Source organism: Mesoplodon mirus (genome assembly GCF_964341445.2).
Source record: "Mesoplodon mirus genome assembly, chromosome: 3".
Classification (NCBI taxonomy): domain Eukaryota; kingdom Metazoa; phylum Chordata; class Mammalia; order Artiodactyla; family Ziphiidae; genus Mesoplodon; species Mesoplodon mirus.
Genome location: NC_138978.1, coordinates 159,564,842 through 159,587,645, shown reverse-complemented (window position 1 = coordinate 159,587,645; position 22,804 = coordinate 159,564,842). Strand labels below are relative to the sequence as shown.

General features: G+C 39.4%; 2 protein-coding genes across 11 annotated transcripts in view; both read left to right on the top strand.

The window, feature by feature from the left end:
* The window catches only part of SMG7 (SMG7 nonsense mediated mRNA decay factor), a 72,348-nt gene that overhangs the window by 4,153 nt on the left and 45,391 nt on the right, over nt 1-22,804 (top strand). For 5 of the 10 annotated variants that reach the window (XM_082616069.1, XM_082616065.1, XM_082616072.1 and 2 more), the window contains exon 2: nt 18,829-18,967. The exons of 4 other annotated variants lie outside the window; for them this stretch is intronic. In XM_082616069.1, coding sequence (XP_082472195.1) covers nt 18,852-18,967 — 116 coding nt within the window. In that variant the 5' untranslated portion in view covers nt 18,829-18,851. The remainder of the gene's footprint in view (nt 1-18,828; nt 18,968-22,804) is intronic. One more of the 10 variants, XM_082616067.1, reaches the window with a different exon arrangement.
* Nucleotides 7,136-8,418, top strand: LOC309801138 (large ribosomal subunit protein uL3-like). The gene has a single exon (XM_082615579.1). The coding sequence runs from the start codon at nt 7,154-7,156 to the stop codon at nt 8,363-8,365; it is 1,212 nt and encodes a 403-aa protein (XP_082471705.1). The 5' UTR covers nt 7,136-7,153; the 3' UTR covers nt 8,366-8,418.

Sequence of the window (22,804 nt, the reverse complement as noted above, 5' to 3'; positions counted from 1 at the left end):
AAATTGTATTAAAAATTAAAAAATAAAGTCTGCTGTGAGAGACTAGAGACTATGTTCAGGGAAGCATCATGTTCACTTTCGTTTCTTTGATGCGTATGGAACCATTGGTTTTTATAGACAACCCAGGGAGAATGCTGGGTATTGCTGAGTGAGCGTGGTTGGGCGTATAGCAGTTATTCTTTGTGACTTTCACTTTAGGAAGAGTGTTGTTGTCTACCTTTGTCAGTGGTGTACGACCATGACTGGGCAATTTTTAGACTGCACAGCTACAGATCTTCCCTCATGTAGATGAAAATTAGTTTTGTCTCAGCTGAATTCATTTCTTACAGTAAATGAGCCAGGGTGTCTGGTGTTGAAATGGTGGGGTGGTAAGATGGCAGTTTCAAAAGAGTGAGAAATGAGGATGTGCAGTAAGAAGCATCAGTAAGACAAAGAAAGAGGGAATTCAACAGCAAGGGGACTGAATTCGTCTTGAGTTGTAGAAGTAGAGCATAGATGAAAGGAGAGGAAGCCTATCCTCTGGATGGGTGATGTTCTGGGCAAGAAAGGATGATGAAATTTTTTTGGTTAGAAGGGGAGTGTCATTTTTTGAAATAGGAGACGTAGTAAGATTCCTATCCAAATGATTAAGTTGAGAATACTTTCTTACATTTTATAAAAATAAGAAATGGTCTTAAATATGGGGCTTCTAGACTGAATAACATTGGAAATTTAATACTCGGATTGAAGAAAATTTCAGTGTTTTCTCTTTTGATTTATGACAAAATGCAAAGATTCGTAAAGACTTTGACATCTTTGTTGAGTAAAAGAATAGGGTGTATTGAATATAGTTCATTTGAGAAGGGTGGAAGAAGGATGAGAATAAGCCATAGAGAAGATAGTAGGTGAGGTATAATTTCATGCTTTAAGAGAATAGCATTTGAAAGAATAGAAATATGGAAATGAACATGTCAAAGTTGGAAAAATGGGTGGGGGAAGTATTGAAGTACCATACAGGAAAGGTATCATTGAAGTTGTTTTGGAAGATGAGATAGTGGAATAATCATAGCCATAGGGAATACCAAACAGGTCAAATCTGATGGTACAAGGTGGCACTGGTGCCACTGAATGACATCTGCTGTGACTGTGGGAGGCAACTGTTCATACTCCCCTCCCTCTTTCCTCCACTGTTCTCCTCTTTTTATCTTTAATTTCTTTTTATGCTGAAGGTTTTTATGTGGGATCCACTTGAAGTTGATCCCTGGCGTTAGACCACTGACAGGAAAGGCCTACAAATTGTCTGTTTCGTTAGAAATTTTTTGTATGATACCTCTGTGGGTGGAGAGGTGCATTCCAGTTGCACATTTCTTTGTCAGAAACTTTGTTACCAGAAGTAGAAGTAATATAACATCCACAAGGTGGTTTTCCTGAGACAGCAGGAAAATGGCTGTCATTTACATACTAATTAAAATAACCAGTATATTGTAAGCGAAAATCTGTCACTGTAAATCTTGAGACAGAGGGAGGTAAAGGGAGGGGATGAGACTGGATAAAGTAACAAGCAGAGTCCTATTCTAGCCTGGGGAGGTGAACAAGGTCATGGGATCATTTGGGAGAAATAAATATACTAAATAAGGTGGGCTCCAGGTTCTGGAAGAATCTGGTAATGCTGGACTGGATATTCACTGTTGCTAGAAGCTTCAAGAAGTCCTACAGCACACACTGATTTAATTCACATGGTTGAGAAGTCTCCCCCTGACCCATCCAGCCCCCTCCCACTCCCATGCCCAGGATTTAAAATAGCTTTGGTCCCAGAAAATCAGCCAAACATGGCCGATTTACCAAACATGGGAAAATTGTTTGAAAAAAAAAATGACCCTCTCTTGAGGCTTTATAAGTCTATTTTTTGTTATACTAATGTTAATAGCATTTTACCTGCTTGGATATTAACAGGCTAAATTATTTTAGCAGTTAATTTCTGCCTCCCTTGTGGTTTCGGTTGGATTCAAAATGTATACTTCCTGTCCTAGCCTTTCTTTCGTTGCTTTCTAACAGCTGCTATGTTTTACCTTCATGGTAGATGAAGCATTTGCTGAGTTTTTGTTTTGTTTTGTAAGATATGTTATAATAAGATATGGACTCACTAGTGTAGCAGGTTTGTCATGAGGCAATTTTGGGGTGGAGGGGAGTTCAGACTTGAAAAGGGATAGTTTTTTTTATGGTGGAGAAATACCATTTGCAGCCTCCAACTACATCTCTAAACGTGGCTAGCCTTTCAGGTTTTTGTTATTGGTGGCATGCATGAGTACCTGAAAGTTTAGGTGGGTTTGTTTATCTGATTGATCTTTTTCAGAGAATAGACTATTAAGCAGATGTCTTTTGGATAGTCGATTGTTCATCTGTAGGTGGGTATTTTGGCAGATGGTCATCACATATTGCCATTTAAGTTTTGTAATCAAGCTATATTTTAATTTAGTTGCTGAATTGTTGTGGATAGACTTAACAGTGATCTAGGAGGTTACATATAACTAAGAAGGGCTAATCAACAGTTACAGAAAAATACAGGGATGGCATTTTGGCAAACATGTCACATGGTAAGTGAGAACCTGTAACCAACTCCTTTCCTGTTAACATGTAAGTGGAGCTGCTTAGGCAGGTTGTTTTCACCTTCCCTGAGACCCAGTTTTTAAGTCAGTGGAAAGAGTAGGTGACTACGTTAAGAAAACTTTAGGAATCTCAGGTAGAGTAGGTAACAGTGTTGTTCAGGGTTTGTGCTAGATGATTCCTTGTTGCAGGGTGCAATCCTGTGCACCGCAGGATGTTTAACAGCATCCCTGGCCTCTACCCACTAGATGCCAGTGTCATTCTCCCCAACTTGTGACAACCAAAAATGTTTCCACACATTGCCAGAAGTTCCCTGTGGGTGCAGATTCACTTAGATTCATGTTTTTTTTTCTTCTCCTTAAAGACACAGATTATTTCTAAGGCTTCTCTTAGCAGTTTTCTCTTAGGTAGTAATAGGCTAGTTACTATGTTTAGACTTCACTCATAGAAACTTGTACAAGTTTTAAATATATTTTTTAAAAAGTTGTGTTTTATTTTACTAGCGGTTATTGAACACTTACTATGTGCAGAGCACAATTATAGGGGCTTTGCCTATGGGAAACTCAAAGATACTAGAGAAAGACATTTAAGTAACTGTAATAGTGGATGAACTGGTAAGTGCTATGATAGAGAAACAGGTACTGTGTAAGTTTAGGGAAAAAGAACTTTATTCCAATGGAGTTGGGGTGAGGAAGGTATCTTGGAGGAGGTGAGATTTTATCTGGGTTTTGAAATATGGATGGGACTTTAAAAAAGTGGATTATTGGGTAAATTGACATTTCAGGCATCTCATGGCTCCTTTATTCCAAATACATTTTAAAAAATTTTATTCACTCCCATTTAATATATGACATTAGAATTCTGGCCAGGCCTTTCTAAGTTTTTCTTACATAAGATTGGTTATGGACAGAGAACTAGGGATATGTGAAGTGGTAGTTCCTGAAGACTTGATGGCTGGTATAGGTCTTGAAAAGGGAAAAGCAGTTTAGCTAGTAGAGTCCTGCAGAATGCCTTTCTTTACCTCTGCTCTTGCTTATATATTACTCCTCCAGAACCTTATTTCAGATGTGCTGTCTCTCTTTTAGTCTTTTTAATTATTCCCTTTACTAGTCTTCCCTTTTGTGGACCAATATCAGCCTTCTGTTAAAAATTCTTTCCTGTTCCCGTTTTCCTTTTAAGCTCTGTCCTTCCTTACCTTGCTTTTATGGCTAACAATTTCAAGTTTGCCCTGTACTGTGTTTTTCCTTTTACTTACCATCTTCTTTTCCTTAGTCCCTTGTAATCCAGCTATTTTTCCTTAGCACTTTATTGGAATTAACCTTTCCAAAGATGCCAAAGACCTAATGGCCAAATTCATCCATTGATTGTTTTCCTGTCTCACACACAGACTTTTGCTCTCCTTTCTCTCAGTCTTTCTGTGTCCCTCTCATATCCATCCATCCATCCCATCAGTAAACATTCAGTTTGCACCAAGATATATCCCAGGTCCCTGGAGATGAAATGAGAATATACTCTCAAGTAGTTTTACCAGGCCTATAAGTAAGTACATAATTACCACATAGTTCATAGCTGCTATGATGTACGCACAGCGGCCATACAGGAACTTCATGAGCTCTGTTGTTTTTAGCACTGAGATTCTGATTCTTATTTTATCTTACTTTCCTGGTCCACCTCACCCCACTTATGGCAAAAAGAAAAGCATGGCCATATTCCTCTATTTTCTTTTAACATTTTTTTCCCTCAGAAATCACGGTACTTTGCTGTCACCCCATCATCATTGTTTAAAATCTATCAGGCACGTACTTAGTATAAATCATTGTGCTAAGTCCTGCAGAGACAAATTGGTGAAAGATATCATGCCTACCATTCAGAGAGTTTATAAACTATTTAGTGAAATAGGCATAAGCATAAGATCATACATAACAAAGTGTAATTGAGTACAGTGAGTATAGTGGTTTAGAGCAGAGGTCCCCAACCCCCGGACCGCCATCCAGCCCCGTTAGTAACCGGGCTGCACATCAGGAGATGAGCAGCTGGCGAGCGAGCTAGCAAAGCTTCACCTGCATTTACAGCCACTCCTCATCACTTGCATTACCACCTGAGCTCTGCCTCCTGTCAGCATTATGGTGAGTTGTGTAATTATTTCATTATATATTACAATGTAATAATAATAGAAATAAAGTGCAAATAAATGTAATGCACTTGAATCATCCTGAAACCATCCTCCCCCCCAATCTGTGGAAAAGTTGTCTTCCATAAAACCGGTCCCTGGTGCTAAAAAGGTTGGGGACCAGTGGTTTAGAGCATGGTCTCTGGGGCAGAACTGCCTGGATCCAAAGCACAGCTCTAACACTTACTAGCTGTATTTCCTTGAGCAAGCTGCTTAAGTTTTCTGTACCTCAGTTTCCACATCTGAAAAGTGAGGGTAGTAGTAGCATCTATCCCTTAGAGTTATAAAGGTCAAGTGAGTTAACATGTAAAGTGCTTGGGATAGTTCTGGCATATAGTAAGCATGTAAGTTTTAGCTATGTGTCAATATAATGCCTGAAATTTAGCCACTGGTACTGACTGATTGATAATTTTGCACCTCTGCCTTCTGGACATTCCTACTTTTAGAATTCTTTCTGTCACAGCAAAGTCAGCACTCTTAAAGGTAAACTCTTAATTAATCCTTACCCTTCTCTTCTCCCCTGTCCCTCATGTTTTCTCATTTTCCTCATTGGTGCTGCCACTCCCCATCCTCCCATTCAGGTTTAAAACCTTGCAGTCATCTTTGAATTGTCCCAGTTTTTTCTTCACCCTCTTCCACACATACATCACTTCGGAAATGCTGCCCTCCTGGTGTCTGTTCTTTTTCATTTCCAGCAGTGTCAATTTATATACATAACTGTTGAAATAGTTATTCACCTTGTACCTTGCCTGCAGTTCTTGCAAGTAGCAAGAAGAAAGCATTGACTTTGGGTTTTTAAACACTACCCACTACTTTCTCTGTTTTTGAACTAACAACATCGCTGGGTCTTGATTTCTTTATCTTTTTTTTTTTTTTTTTTTTTGCGGTATGCGGGCCTCTCACTGCTGTGGCCTCTCCCGTTGCGGAGCACAGGCTCCAGACGCGCAGGCTCAGTGGCCATGGCTCACAGGCCCAGCCGTTCCACGGCATATGGGATCTTCCCGGACTGGGGCATGAACCTGCGTCCCCTGCATCGGCAGGTGGATTCTTAACCACTGCGCCACCAGGGAAGCCCATGATTTCTTTATCTTTAAATTGAACATTGATCTCATAAAACTGTGGTTAGCCTTTAAAAAAAAAAAAAAAGTTCACATATGTTTACTAAATTCCGGTTCTCCTTCACACTCCACCACCTGTCCCCCCCGACCCTGGCCAATTAATTTTACATTGCTTCTATGTACATTATTATTCCTGAAAAGCATTTGTATGTGGCTTTCCCTCACTTCAACTCCTTAGTTTGGCATTCTTGGCCTTCCATAAAATGACCCTCATCTATCTCTGTCACATGATATCTCCTTACCTTTTGAAAAGAGTCAACTGCCCTAGCTAGAGTAATCTACTCATTGTCTTCTAAACATGGTTTATCCACTCTTGCTTTAATCTCTCTTCCAAGGCCATTTCCCCTGCAGGAGGTACTATCCTCCACTCTCTTAAGTTTCACATTCTGTGTGAAAATTTCATGTCCACCCGGGTGATTTCTGCAGTCATTGACTTTCTGTAGCATTTCCTTTCTCTCAGTCATTTGGTACTTATAATTTCTCAAATTTGTAGTGACCTCTTTTTTATATATAAGTGAATTATCTCTGCAGCTAGACTGAGTATGATAGAGATCATGTCTCAGCAATTTTTAAATGCATAATGTACATAATGGGTGTTGAATAGAGTTTTCATGCTTTTGTTTCATTTTTGCAAAACATTTATGGAATACTTACGAATGCCAGTGCTAGGCTCTAAGAATATAAAGGCAAATGAACTGATTTTTGTTTCTTAGGCTAGTGGTCTCCTGAGGGAGATGGATGTTGCACAGATATTTCAGTATATAGTTGGCCCTCTATCTGCGGGTTCCGCATTCGTGGATACAGCCAACTGCGGATGGAAAATATCGGGGCAAAAAATTTTCAGAAAGTTCAAAAAGCAAAACTTGAATTTGTCAAGTGCAGGCAACTGTGTACGTAGCATTTACATTGTATTTACAGCTATTTACATAGCATTTACATTGGATTAGGTATTATAAGTAATCTAAAGATGCTTTAAAGTATACAGGAGGATAGGGAGGATGTACAAAGGCTATATGTAAGTACTATACCATTTTATATAAGGGACTTGAGCATTTGGGGATCAATCCCCTGCTGATCCCAAGGGGCAGCTGTAATGTGGTAAATACCAGGGTAACTGTTTTCAAGGGATGCCATGAGTATATTGAGGGAAGTGGAACTTTTACTGCCTGGGAGTTCAGAGATAGCTTCTGGAGTTGAACTCATGAGCTCAGTCTTACAGGATGAGTAGGATTAGTCAGGTAAAGAAAGAAGAGAAGCCCTACCGGCAGCATCCGATGGCAGGATGTCTCACAGGAAGTTCTCCACTCCCAGGCATGGGTCCCTGGGCTTTCTGCCTTGGAAGCGCAGCAGCCGGCACCACAGGAAGGTGAAGAGCTTCCCCAAGGATGACTCTTCCAAGCCCGTGCACCTCACAGCCTTCCTCGGCTGCAAGGCTGGCACGACCCACATTGTGAGGGAGGTCGATAGGCCAGGGTCCAAGGTGAACAAGAAGGAAGTTGTGGAGGCTGTGACCATCGTGGAGACGCCGCCCATGGTCATTGTGGGCATTGTGGGCTACGTGGAAACACCTCGAGGCCTCCGGACCTTTAAGACCATCTTTGCTGAGCATATCAGTGATGAATGCAAAAGGCGCTTCTATAAGAACTGGCATAAATCTAAGAAGAAGGCCTTCACTAAATACTGCAAGAAGTGGCAGGATGTAGATGGCAAGAAGCAGCTGGAGAGGGACTTCAGCAGCATGAAGAAGTACTGCCAAGTCATCTGTGTCATTGCCCACACCCAGATGCGCCTGCTTCCTCTACGCCAGAAGAAGGCCCACCTCATGGAGATCCAGGTGAACGGAGGCACTGAGGCCGAAAAACTGCACTGGACCCGAGAGAGGCTAGAGCAGCAGGTCCCTGTGAACCAAGTGTTTGGGCAGGATGCGATGATTGATGTCATTGGGGTGACCAAGGGCAAAGGCTACAAAGGGGTCACCAGCCGTTGGCACACCAAGAAGCTGCCCCGTAAGACCCACCGGGGGCTGCGCAAGGTTGCCTGTATTGGGGCGTGGCATCCTGCACGGGTGGCCTTCTCTGTGGCTCGGGCCAGGCAGGAAGGCTACCATCACCACACCGAGATCAACAAGAAGATCGACAAGATTGGCCAGGGCTACCTCATCAAGGATGGCAAACTGATCAAGAACAATGCCTTTACTGATTACGATCTGTCTGACAAGAGCATCAACCCTCTGGGTGGCTTTGTCCACTACGGTGAAGTGACCAATGACTTTGTCATGCTCAAAGGCTGCGTGGTGGGAACCAAGAAGCGAGTGCTCACCCTTCGCAAGTCCTTGCTGGTGCAGACCACACGGCGGGCCCTGGAGAAGATTGACCTCAAGTTTATTGACACCACCTCCAAATTTGGCCATGGCTGCTTCCAGACTGTGGAGGAGAAGAAAGCGTTCATGGGACCACTTAAGAAGGACCAAATTGCAAAGGAAGAAGGGGCCTAATGTCAGAACAGGTTATACAGCTGGTAGAATCTCAATAAAGTTATTTTCCAGTGGGTGGGGGGGGAAGAAGGGAAGAATGTAGCAGGCGGAATGAGTAAATGCTTGGGGACCGTGTGTTGGAGGAACTCTAAATCTCATCCTGCATTTCCTTTGGGAGTCTAAGGTTCTCTTTCAATAAACCTTTCATTAGTCTTATGGGAGTAATTTATACTTAAATGGCTGATGTTTGTTGTATATATTTCTACTAGAATATGAAGAGATGAGAAATTTATGTAATGCCTCTAGTACTTCCTTTAATATACATAAATATTTAAATTTCCTTTCCATATTTTTGACAGTAGCCTCATCTTAGGCAAAAATTAGTTATTTGGAACATTATTAAATTATTATGGGGGGAGTTTTAATGAATACATGAATATTCTGAAAATAACTTTGGGTTTATAGACTTATTTTATAGAATCCCTCACCTGTTGAGATCAAACGTGGAAGGTGGAGGTGCGGAAAGGAGTTCTGTAGCATTGGGGGATGAGATCAGAACATTAAGTGAAGTCTCTTTGGATTTAACTTTTTCAAATCTGTCATAAAGAAAAAAAACCGTTGTAGACCCTTTTTGATCATTAACATTTTGTTCCCACAGTTCTTGATGGCATTTTCCCTTCTGTAGTGTCTGTCTTAAGTGAGAAGCATGATTCTGAAATCTATTATATTTAAAGAATTGCTGTATTGATGCATTAATATCCTCAGTCTATTTCCAGAAACTCCATGGGTTCACTGACCATATATGTTGAGTCCTTTTTGCATCCCTCCTCTTCCCAAAGCCCTACTATTTCAGTGCTATGTTAGTTGGAATATATTATATTAGAATGTGTTTTACTAATACTGCCTCTTAGAAAGGTCATGAATTATTATTTAGTTCTTCACCAGGCAACAACTAACCAAATTTTCTTTGAGATACTGTGTGGTGATGAGATATAAGATAATCAGAGTAAAATGGAATTGGAAGATGGTATTCAAAGAAAAGATGAGTTAGAGGTATACTTACCTGAAAATTATTTTATTGCTGGTGGGAAAAGATAAAAAGCATAGTGCTAAGAGAACCACCACAGGATGAATTTGGATATAAAAAGTATCTTAGGGCATCTGCAAAATTTTGTACTTCTGCACACATACACAGTTTGTGTAGATATTTTAAAGTGGAAATTTTGTGTTTTAATATCTAAAATACATATTTCTCAAATTCTGCTTAGTTTAGGGAATTCCCTGGCGGTCCAGTGGTTAGGACTCTGTGCTCTCACTGCCGAGGGCCCGGGTTCAATCCCTGCTCAGGGAACTAAGATCCCACAAGCCACACGGCGCGGCCCAAAAAAAGAAAAGAAAATTCTGCTTAGTTTAGATAACTGAAATAATAATATTATTTGTCTAAAATAATCATTAGTTTCGCTTTGCTTTTCCATGAAGAAAGGTCAGAATATTAAGAAGCACAACTCAAAGGTTAAGGCATATTGGTCATAGATTCTGAAAATGTTAACATGTTAGTCACTTGCTAATTAAAAATATGTTAATTAGGTTGTCTGTAAACCCATACAGGGTTTTTTTTTTTTGGCTTCCTATGAAAGCAACATAGTGTAGTGAGTTGAATGAGCAAAGCCTTTGAATTAAGATTGGCCTAATATGTATTTAGGTTGTCCTGAGTTCAGATCCCAGCTCTGCTGTGTGACCTTAAACCTCTCTAGTTTTAGCTCTTTGCTCTGTATTTTCCTGTCTATAAAATGCCAATGATAGAAGTATTGGGAGAATTACATGGGAAGATGTATATATAAAACCCACCATAGTTCTAGGTGGGTAAAGAGCCTAATTTATGCATTGTTTTCATTTTCTGCATTTCTGAGTATGAATATATACCTTAAAACTTGTAGTCTTTGAGTTGGTTGGCAGCAGTTGTGCCTTAGATGGGTATAAGGTAGTTGACAGGTCTTAACTGTGAAGTAGGCTGTTTGATTCTTCAAGGATATCATCTTACATTTTACTAGTGCTTTATACTTTTCAGAATGCTTTTATATAATTGTCTTCTTAAGTTCTTCTATCCTATAACCTTACATAACTGGATTGGCATTTTGTAGAGAGGGAAAATGAGTACCTCATTAGTGGCAGAGTTGACATTGGCCTTAATCTGCTCCCTCCTTGTCCACTGTACACACTTGGGCAGTGCTCTTAAAAATGAAAAATTTTCGGGCCTCCCTGGTGGCGCAGTGGTTGAGAGTCCGCCTGCCGATGCAGGGGATACGGGTTCGTGCCCCGGTCTGGGAGGATCCCATATGCCGCGGAGCGGCTGGGCCCGTGAGCCATGGCCGCTGGGCCTGCGCATCCGGAGCCTGTGCTCCGCAACGGGAGAGGCCACAACAGTGAGAGGCCCGCACACCGCAAAAAAAAAAAAAAAAAAAAAAAAAAAAAAAAGAAAAATTTTCCCTTTTGGTATCTGTTTGCCATTGATGCTGTCAAGTGGTATAATATATATATGATTTAGATGATTCACAATTAGTGTTTGCAGATTCATATATTAGAAAACATATTTCTTAAAAATTACTTTAGTTTTTTAAAATTTCACATGTAATATAGATCTGGTTCTTGCCACTTCTACATCCAGGAAAGTAATACATACTTGTTTTAAACAAAACAAAACCCAGAAAATTTTAAGAGTGATCATATAACAGTGAAAGAGAGTGCTAATTATTGCTGGGACATCAGGCATAAATCTGGACTGTTCCAGGCACACAGGAACTTACAGTCACCCTACCATCCAGGGTTGTGTAGCCTTTCAGTTATTTTTTTATATGTATATTAGCATTCACATACTTGTATAAACATATGTATGTATATAGTTTTAACAACTGGGATTGTTCTCATTTATATAGTTTGTAATCTTTCTTTTGTCACTTGACATTTTATCAAAGACATGTTCATAATTATATATCTAAAGCATCATTGGAAACGTCAGCATGCTGAAAATTACAGGAGTACTGTAATTTTCTAAACTGAATTCCTAACAATGAAAATGTGTGTTGTTTCCAATACTTCATTATTATTAAAAAATGCTGTAATGAACATCCTGGTACACACATATTCTTGTGCATGCTTATTTGAATGACAAGATATGCACATTTCAAAATATTTTGTTAAGTGTGGTAGGCAGAATAACGCGCCTCCCAAAAGACGTCTACATCCTGATCCCCAGAACTTATGAATATATTATGTTACATGGCAAGGGGAAAGAAATTAAGGTTGCTAATCAGCTGACTTTAAAATAAAGAGATTATCTTGGATTTTTTGGTGGGCCCAGTGTAATCACAAGAATCCTTTAACTGTGGAAGAAGGAGGCAGAAGAATCTGAACCAGATTCTGAATCTGAATCTGAACCAGAGAGACATGACCTCCCTGGTGGCACAGTGGTTAAGAATCTGCCTGCCAATACAGGGGACACGGGTTTGAGCCCTGGTCCAGGAAGATCCCACATGCCGTGGAGCAACTAAGCCTGTGTGCCACAACTACTGACCTTGTGCTCTAGAGCCTGAGAGCCATGACTGCTGAGCCCACGTGCCACAACTACTGAAGCCCACGCACCTAGAGCCCGTGCTCCACAACAAGGGAAGCCACCGCAATGAGAAGCACATGCACCACAGTGAGAAGCACACGCACCGCAACGAAGAGTAGCCCCTGCTCACCTCAACTAGAGAAAGCCCGCGTGCAGCAACGAAGACCGAAAGCAGCCATAAAATAAGTAAATAAATAAATTGAAAAGAAAAGAAAAGAACCACAGAGGATAACATCCTGTTGGAATGGAAGGGGGTCACAAGCCAAAGAATGCAGGTAGTCTCAAGATCAAGGAAAACGCAAAAACTAGGTTTCTTCCCTAGAGCCTCCAGAAAGCAGCACAGCCATGGTGATACCTTGATTTTTACTGAGACTCACTCAGGCTTCTGACTTTCAGACCTGTAAGAGAATGAAATTTGTGTTGTTTTAAGCCACTAAATTACTGGTAATCTGTTACAGCAGCAATAGGGAAATAATGCCTGGTAGATGTTGCCAGAAAGTTTGTATTGTTTATTCTGGCCCTAGCAGTGTTTGAAAAGTACCTGTTTCTGTACATCCTCACCAGTACTGAAAGTCTCATGATCTCACCTTTTTTTTTGAAGCGGATTCCTTGATGGCTTTTCTTGTATTACACACAGACAAGTCTATCCAATACTCTAGCATTTCCCACCCAGAGTGTATTCCGCTGAACACGGGAAATTCATACATGTTAGGGTTCTCAGTATATCCAAGGCAAAATAAATTTCAAAATACGGGGTTAAACTGGATTCTTTATTTAAGACTTCTCATAGCTTATAACATGCTAATGTGTATCATGAACCTCCAAGAGGGAGATAGAGGTTGGTGTTTCCAAAGCTATGTCACAGCTCATAGAACTGATGTTTTCTTAGAACACTCTTTAAAATGCAGCTCTCCTTTTTCTGTTCTTTTCTCTCTTAATCTTTCTCTTTAATATATTAACCTTTATGTATGTCCATATTATATCTTAGACTTCGTTATTCTTCAGAATTCTTCTACCTCTAAAGTCTTACATTCAACCATTCCATTTTGACCACAGCCTGATCCGCATTAATCCAGCTGCTTCTCTGTTCAGGACTTCCAGTGTAGATTCCAAATTTTTCGCTATTAGTCACTTCCTGCTTTTTTCTTTTCTTCCTCCTGTTTTTTCTCTTCTGCCCATTTTTTGATATATTGCTTTAACCTGTCTTACCAGTATCCTCAGTCCTCTTGTCCTCCCAGCTCACTTGTCTAGGAAAATCTGCTCTGAATGATTCTGAAAATATGCTTCTTTGGTTATTACGGATAGCCTCACTGGAAAAAAAATCTTACAGACTGGCCAATTGTTTAAATGCAGTCTTCCACTTCAATATCAGTTGATTTTCCCCCCAGTTTTGCCCATTTCTTTACAGTAGTTAAACTTTAGCTGTTTTCTTGGAGTTTTACTCTCATAGCAAATGGTCTTTATTTGAACATAAAAATAAAAACCTTTTGGTGGGACTGATCTGCTTCCTGTTCCTTCCTCTACTAGTCCTTGCCTCTGTCGCTCTTAGAAAGGAAAAGGTTCTCATGTTCCTTATTAAGGTGGTTTTCTTTGTTTTTGCTCTGGATCTCATAGACTTTTTTTTTTTTTTTACTTTTGGCTGCGTTGGGTCTTCGTTTCTGAGCGCGGGCTTTCTTTAGTTGCGGCGAGCTGGGGCTACTCTTTGTTGTGTGTGCAGGCTTCTTATTGCCGTCTTGCTGTGGAGCATGGGCTCTAGGTGCGCAGGCTTCGGTAGTTATGGCTCACAGGCTCTAGAGCGCAGGCTCAGTAGTTGTGGAGCATGGGCTTAGTTGCTCCACTGGCATGTGGGATCTTCCCGCACCAGCGCTCGAACCCGTGTCCCCTGCATTGGCAGGTGGATTCTTAACCACTGTGCCACCAGGGAAGACCATAGACTTTTTTTATATTCAACCTTTTCCCTCCTTAATTGGAGCTTTGTCATAAACATTTGAGTAAGCTTCCCTTAACCTGTCCTTCCCTAGCATTTGTTCTATATTTTATCTTCCCCATTTATCACCTTATAAGCATGGTCTATACTGACTCCCTCAACCCATTGTTCTCTGGTTTCTACCCCTACCTTTCCACTGAAGCTATACTTGGTCAGGTCACCAAAGGCTTCTGTTTTTAACTCCAAAGACTCTTTTTTTAGTTGAGGACAGGGACTGTTTTGCTAACACTTGTATCCCTAAGGCCTCCGCAGTGCCTGATACATAGTGGAATCTTTGCATATATTTGATGAATATTCATTCAAAGCATGTATGAATGTATTTCAGTTTACTAATGTCTGTTATGACTCTTTGCTCTGGCCTTGTTTATGTCTTCGTGTTTCCTTGTTTTGTTTTGTTTTGTTTTCTAACTCTGAATTTGGTACTTTTTCTATTTGTCTTTTTCTTGTTATGTTCAGGATAATTCTTATATCGAAAGCTGTTATCTCTCATGGGATTTACCTTGTCAGTGTGTTACTTTGCTTTTAAAAGTGGAGCTATATTATCAGAAAGTTTAGCCTGATACTCCAAATATGAGCATTAGCCAAGTACAGCACTTAAAGGTATAGTGATTTAAGAGTAAGGCCTCCTCAAAAAAAAAAAAAAGAGGGCTTCCCTGGTGGCACAGTGGTTGAGAGTCCGCCTGCCGATGCAGGGGACACGGGTTCGTGTCCCGGTCTGGGAAGATCCCACATGCCGCGGAGTGGCTGGGTCCGTGAGCCATGGCCGCTGAGCCTTGCGCGTCCGGAGCCTGTGCTCCGCAACGGGAGAGGCCACAACAGTGAGAGGCCCGCGTACCGCAAAAAAAAAAAAAAGAGAGTAAGGCCTTTACTTTCTGGCAGCCCTGAGTTTGAAAACTGGGTGTATGATCTTGGGTAAGTTATCTAACCTTTTGATTCCAGTTTCCTCAGTGTTAGAATGGAAATAATGTTTCCTAGGGTTTGAGAAGGAATAAATTAGATAACAGAGTAAAAGTTCTTAGCATGGTGCCTTATACCTGGTTAAAAAAAGAAGCACTAGGACTTGCCTGGTGGCGCACTGGTTAAGAATCCGCCTGCCAATGCAGGGGACACAGGTTCGAGCCCTGGACCAGGAAGATCCCACATGCCGCGGAGCAGCTAAGCCAGTGTGCCACAACTACTGAGCCTGCGCTCTAGAGCCCGCGAGCCCCAACTGCTGAGCCTGTGTGCCACAACTACTAAAGCCCACACGCCTAGAGCCCGTGCTCTGCAACAAGAGAAGCCACCACAAGGAGAAGCTTGCACACCACAATGAAGAGTAGCCCCCGCTCGCCGCAACTAGAGAAAGCCCGTGCACAGCAACAAAGACCCAACGCAGCCAAAAATTAAAAAAATAAACTAAAAAATAATTTTAAAAAAAACAGAAGAAAAAAGTTACATTTACTTACATATTTATTATTTCTGACCCTCCTCATCTCTTTGTGTAGTTCCAGGTTTCCATCTGGTACCATTTTCTAACAGCCTCAAGAGCTTGTTTTTAATATTTCTTATGGTATTGATCTATTGGCATCAAATTTTCTCAGCTTTTGTGTTTCTAAAAATGTCTGTTTCACCTTCAGTTTTAAAGGATATTTTTGCTGGATATAAAATTATAGATTGATAGGATTTGGGGTTTGTTCTTTTTTTTTTTCTTTCACTAGTTTAAAGATATTATTCCATTATCTTCTGGCTTGCATTTTTTCTGATAAGAATTTTGCCATTATTCTTATCTCTATTTTTTTCTCTGCCTGCTCTTAAGATTTTCTCTTTATCATTGCTTTTCAGCCATTTGATTACAGTGCCTTTGTATGGTTTTCTTTTGTGCTCAAATGCTCAAACTTTATTGAGCTTCTTAGATATCTGGGTTTATAACTTTCATCAGATTTGGAAAATATTCCGTCATTATCTTTTCAGATATTTTTTTGTGTAATTGATATGAGCCAGATATGGTATAAACTCTTAATTTCTTTGGATCTGTTGCCTAAGTGAGCTGGTAATTTGATTTTGTTAATATGCTATAGAATTGTATGTTATTTACTGTACATTTTGCAACTAAAGAGGTTTTTGGTTTTTTATTTTCTTCTTGTTTAGCAAAGAAGAACTTAAAAAGTGGGTTTTGAGTGATGTTGGAATCACAGTGAGGCTAGGCTGTATCTTTCCTTTGGGGAGCAGTGTGGGAGAGTATAATAAAATTTGTTTGATCTTTATTTTAGATGGTATCTAAGAAAGTTGTATAGCATGAAGATTTGTCCACAAAAATATCACCTCCCCTTTTTTACCATGTATTCAGGAACTCTTTCTATGAATAGCTTTTGCCCTAAGCTGCAGTGCAAATTATTTGTAGTGATGACTTAGGGTCACTCCAAGGAATGTTCTGCTGTTGCCATTGAAGTCCGTGTATGTTTATTTTTCCTATATAATTTATGTAAGACAATATAGTAAACCTGTGTTGTCAATTGTCTTATTGATCAAAAATTTCTAGAAATTAGGATTTTTGTTTTGCATTGTGATGAGGAGGAAGAGAGTGGGAAGAAGAACTAGAGAGACCTCTGGGACAGAATATATACCAGAGGCTAAAACCAATAAGATTTCCTGGAGAAGAGTTTTTCAGGTTTAAGGAAAAGGGGAATATGGGTGGGTCTTATGCTTTTAAATAGGCAAACTCTGAATAAAATCATAAACAATAAAGTAGTCACAATTTAGTGGGGGTTTTTTTGATTGTTTGTTTGTTTTTGGCTGCATTGGGTCTTCGTTTTTGCGCATGGGCTTTCTCTAGTTGTGCTACCCTTTGTTGCCTTCTGGGGGCTACCCTTTGTTGCAGTGCACAGGCTTCTCATTGCGGTGGCTTCTCTTGTAGAGTATGGGCTCTAGGTGCACGGGCTTCAGTGGTTATGATGCACAGGCTCAGTAGCTGTGGCTCGTGGGCTCTAGAGTGCAGGCTCAGTAGTTGTGGCACACGGGCTTAGTTGCTCCGCGGCATGTGGGATCTTCCCAGACCAGGAATCAAACCCGTGTCCCTACGTTGGCAGGTGGATTCTTAACCACTGCACCACCAGGGAGGTTCCACAGTTTAGTTTTGAACATGTGAATTGTTGAAAATTGAGGTCTGTATTGCATCATGGAATAATGAATAAACGAAGTTTAGGTTCTGGAATTCTGATACACTTGGATTTGAACCCCACTATCTTTGTGATTTGGGGCAAGTTTCCTAAAATCTCTGAGCCTTTGTTTCTTTATTTATTTATAAAATTGGGAAAATAGTAGTTACCTCAGGTTGCTATGAAAATTAAATCGATAATGGTTTATGTAATCCACTTGTCATTTACCTAGGTCCCCAATGATTATTAGTTTTCTTTATATATTCACTTTAAATTTTATTCTTTCATTCAGGGACCTTTTTACCTTTTAAACATTTATAATATTTAAACAAACCCCTATGGCATTCATGAGACTATACTAATGAGCTTGGGTTTTGTCATGAGGTATTTTCTCCTAGTCTTTTTCACTGAAGTACAACTAAAGTCACATGCTTTGGAAGTATGGAGCCAAAGTCCACATAGACCTCCTGCATGTTTGAAATTTCTCCTAAGACTCGTGTTTTATTGTTAAAAATTGTGAATAACTTTGTCTTCTATTCTAGAATTGATTAATGTGCATTCTTAGCTTCAGTATCCTAATTTTATAATAAGGATAATAACAACATTTACATCATAGGAGTCTTGGGAAGAGTAATAATACCTATAATGATAATAATGACAATAATAGCTAACAGTTTTGAGGGTTTATTTAACAAGAAACAATCCTAGGTGTTTTATTTCTATTACCTCATTTAATCCTCAGAACATCTCAGTGAAGAAGGTACTTTTATTATCTCCTTCTTACTCCTGACAAAACTGGGGCATAGAGAAGCAATTTTCCTAAGGTTATACAGCTAATAAGTGGCAAAGCATAGTTAGAACCCAGGCAGTCTGAACATAAGGTACTTAACTACTACATTTTATATTCCCATTCTGTGAGATCAGGTGTATAGAACATTTAGCATAGAATCTGCTACATAATAATTTTAAATGTAAGCAGTTATCAGTATTCAATAATAATTACTTAATTTATTTTGTCCAAATCTTTGAGTTAACTTGATGTCTCTAAGAAATTGTGCTATGTCTTTCCTGTGGCTTGAGTTATTCCCGGCATGCCATTGAGTGCAGCGTGATACCCAAGCCCATGCCTTTAACCACTACTTTCTACTGCTTCCTCTTTCCTTGTTGGTCTGTGTCCACATTAGAATTTAAATCTGGTAGGAACTATAATCTGTTTTGTTCATCATTGTATACCTCGTCCTTAACACTGTATCTATTACATAGAAATGACCAATTCATTGTTCAGTGAGTGAATGAAGATCTAAAACCTGCCGTTTTCAGCTGGTCTTAGAATGTAAGCATTATTTATACCATCTATAATTGTGGTTTAATTACTTTACATGTTTTTCCTTCCATAAGCAGTCCAGTTTGGACCAACCATCTGCTCCTGTGTTCTACAGGGCACTCTCACCTTGGTGCTGCAAGAGCCCTGCTGGGTAACTGGTTTCTGTCTTATAGAGATCACTCAGCTTTCAGGCAGGGAGGGAGATTAGGATAACACTTCGATCCCAAACTAGAATTTTAGAAATATACAAAACAGGATTTTAAAATGTGTATTCTAAAGAAACTAAATATAAAAAGGAAAAAAAGCTTTGATATTTTCCCTTTGCCTTTGACATTAGATCATTTTAAATAAAGAGAAAATTTAACTTTCTTCAAGGGGGTTCTCTGTCATTGTGGGTTAACTCATATTTTCCTCCTCTCCTCTATCTAGAATGTCTTAAACCATTCTACCTTATGAGAAATTGGATGTTCTTGCAGATAGTCATTGTGGGAGAAAACGTTTCATTTAAGTCCCAGATGAGGACCGGAAACTTGAAATCAGAGGAGCATCTGAAATCAAGTAATATTAGGTAGGATGAAAATTACAAGGGATTTCTACATGTTTGTATTCCTTTTAGAGATATATGTTAAAGTATTCATATACTATGAACACTAGTACAAGAATTAGAAGCTTTCTGAAGCATTTGATGTTGGCCAGGATGGGGGAGGGGAGTGCTAACGGTTTGGGGTTTTTTGTTTGTTTTTTAAACTTATGTGGCTTCATAAGAACTTTGGCATGTTTACTTTGTCATGAGCATTTATATCTTATAGTTCAAGGAAAATTTTTAAACATTTAAATTTAAGAAATGTTTATGTTTATATATGTGGTCTCTGAATATTTATGATAAGCATAGGGACATGTGATATATCTTGTAGATTATCCTTTAGAATAAAAATTCCTATGTTTTGGGTTACATATATTGCAGTTGATTTGAGTGCAGGGAACATCAGTTCTTGGTTCTATATGTCAGCCTGGATGCAGTCAAGCCTCCTAGGTGCCTATAGAAATAGGTGTATGATGGTATACAAGAGAAGCCCTCTGCAGGTTAACTCTTGTCACAGCAGCTTGTATCTGTCAGTTCAAATGACAGTGTGAAGGTGCTTGATCTTAAGAGATGGGGCTTTTAAATGAGAAATGCTAGTTGCCCCTACAAGTTGATACTATGACAGTGACACCTATAGGCAGGCCATTCCAGAAGACTTGCTTTACTGTGTAGCGCTTATGAGCTTTGGAACCAGACTGCAGGGTGGAACCCAAGTTCTACCACTTCCTAGTTGTGTGACTTTTTAAGTTTTATATAATCAAAACTAATGTTTGGGGAGAAACAAAAAGTACAATAATATAAATTCTTTGCAATTTTTATGTATCAATCTCTGGTTTTATTTTATGTGCATACTAGAATGCGGTCATTATTACATTCAAACAGTTTCTCTTTTGTCACTTAGCATTATGTGGTGGTATGTAGGATTTTTGACCTCCACCCTGGAATGTTGTCTTCTTCAACCTAGTGTGTTGCCTCAGAAAGGATCCTTTGTCAGTGACTAGATTAGCAAAAGTAATTTGGTGGTCACTGAAGTATTCAAGTCATAGTCAGATTAACCCTCCCTCTAGGAGTTATCACTCATGTTCTTTTATGTAACTTACCTGTTGTCTTATTCATTCCTGATAGCAACTCTGAAAGGGAGTTTGTATCCCTGTTTTATAGATGAGGAAATTGAAGTTTCTTGGAAAGAAATTCCAAGGTAGCACTACTAATATGTAAGAAACCCAGATTCAGGGCCAAGTCTTTTTTATTCTGTATCATTTTGTGTTACATAAAATTGCCTCAAGTATGCTGCACATTTTACCATTCATTAATTCAGCAACATTTTAGTGAACAGCTATGACGTACCAGGCATTATTCTTGGTGTTAGGGATATAGCCTAACCTTCTTCCTCACATTTTTCCATTGTGTCTAATCCATATGGCACTCATCACTTTTTCTCAGGTTCTTTTGCCTGTTCATTTTGTAATTAGCTCAAAGATTTACCATTCTCCTCAGTTAATCTCCCTCTTACTTTCAGACACTGATCCAATTCTCCTACTTTATCTCTGAATTTGAGGCAATGTAGCAGTGAATTCTCTGGACATCTCTCCACCCTGCACTACTCCCAAATTTTCCTAGCATTATTTCTGTCTAATCTTACCTTCCTCCAATTTCATCCTGCCTCTTTTGCAAAGCCAGTCTTTCATCTCTTCCAGAATCATGCTCTGTTAGTTTTGTTCTTTCCTATATCTTCAAGCTATTCCTTTTTCCTAGCTTCTTTTCTTCATTCTAAACATGCTCAAGTCTCTCCCATTGAAAAAAAAGAAATGTCTCTTTACCCGTGGCCCTCTTCTCTTTCTCTTCACAGCCCGCTGTCTTAAGAGTTGCCTTAAACTTCTCCCTCTCATTTGTTCCTCATTCTCACTGCAATTTGACATTTTTTCTTTCTCTGGCAAGGCTATCATTGACTCTTATTTCACCAAATCCAACACACTTTCCAATCCTTATAGTACTTATCCACTGCCTTTGAGATTGTTGAATACTCTTCCTTTTTATCCTCTTCTTTTCCCTATACCACTCTTCTCTTGCTCTCGTACACCTGTAGTTCCTTCTTGGTGTTCTTCATGGGCTGTCTTTCTTTTATCTGCCACTTAAAAATGAAGATAGGGAGCTAGCACCACCCTTCTGCCTTGCTGGGCAATTACATTTACTCTTATGGTTTTAACTACCATCGCTGTGCTGATCACTCCAACACTGTATCCCTGGTCTTGATGTCTCCCCCGTGCTTGACACTCATCTTTAAGTGTCTGCTTGCTCACCCCCACTTTGTCAAATACCCAGATGTCCAAGCCAACAATCTGGGAATGATTTTAGACTGTTTCCTCTGCTTTATCTTTCTCCTGCGATTTTACTTCCAGATATTTCTTGAATCGAGGCTTTTCTGTTCATCTGTATTATCACTTCCTTTCTTCCAGTCTCGCCCTTTTAAAATCCGCCTTCCGTGCATCTTGTTGTTGTAGTCTTTTAAAAATGCAATTCTGACAATGCTGTGCCCCTGTTTAAAACTCAGCACTGTTCTCCTAGTAGTTAAAAGATAGAATCTAAGCTCCTTAACGTGTCATACAAGGCCTCACAGTCTGCTCTCTGCCTTGATTCTCCAGCTCATCTTCTGTAGCTTCCTACTGTGCATTTGATCCATTAATCTACCTCCTTCACTAGCTTAGCTTTGTTTTTATTGTTGTGATATTTTCTCTGCCTGGAAGAATAACTCCTTCTCATACTTTGAGATTCCCAGACCAGAAATGGCCCTTTATAAAACTAGGTACACATATTCAAATTGTATAGATTGTAGAGTGAATGTTGTAATATAGAGCAGTGGAGTGTCAGGAGATTTGAAAATTCGTGCCAAAACGTTCCATAAAGAGAGAAAGCAAGTTAGTATTTTTATTATCTCTTACTGAGAAAAGCTCCTTTAGGAGCAGCATCTTCCCTAGATGTTCTTTTCTATGTGAAATTCAACAGTAGAGTGATGTGATTTATTTTTTTCTGATTAATACCATGAGACTTGGTGATATCTTAAAGATCTAAGTGTATATGTGCATGTGTGTCTGCATGTGTAAGCACACACTCACCTTATAGTGTCTACTGTCTGGCTTGTTATTTAACACAAATAATTATCATTAGGTTATTACGTTTATGGTCATAATTTTTGGCTACTGTTATCCCAAATACTCTGTAGTACTTTATGGAAATAGGTAAACAAATTATCTTGGAATAAAACCTGCTGTGGCTTTTATTTAAATTTCCAAAAAAAGTTGCTCTAGCATTACCTCCCAGAACAAAAGAGCCTGATTTACCTTTCCTTAACAACTGTGAGTTTAGAGGATATTGGCTTATATTCCTGTGTTCTGCTCATATGAGAAAGGGGGTTGGGAGGCCAGGTAAAAGGAATTCATTGTATCGGCCCCTGATTTGGAAATGTCCTATATTTTTAAACCATGAATATTAATGTGTGATCATAGAGAGATTATCCTGTATTTGTTACCTTGCATTGTTATATCAGTGCTATGTATAATCAAGCTATTTGTTAAAGAAGATAACCATTAATTAGTTTTTTTCCTCTAGTGACATTATTAAAAAATTACCATAAAATGTTTAACCTTTGAAAACCCCAATTCTTTGGGCAATTACTATCAAACATTCCATTTTTTTTTTTCCCTTTACAGTCTTGTATAACAGGGGAACTATGATACAATGGTTAGGAGTTAGCCTCTGGAATTAGTGTGTTAAAATGCTACCTCTACTACTTGCTAACTTGATGACTTTGGGCATGTTACTTAA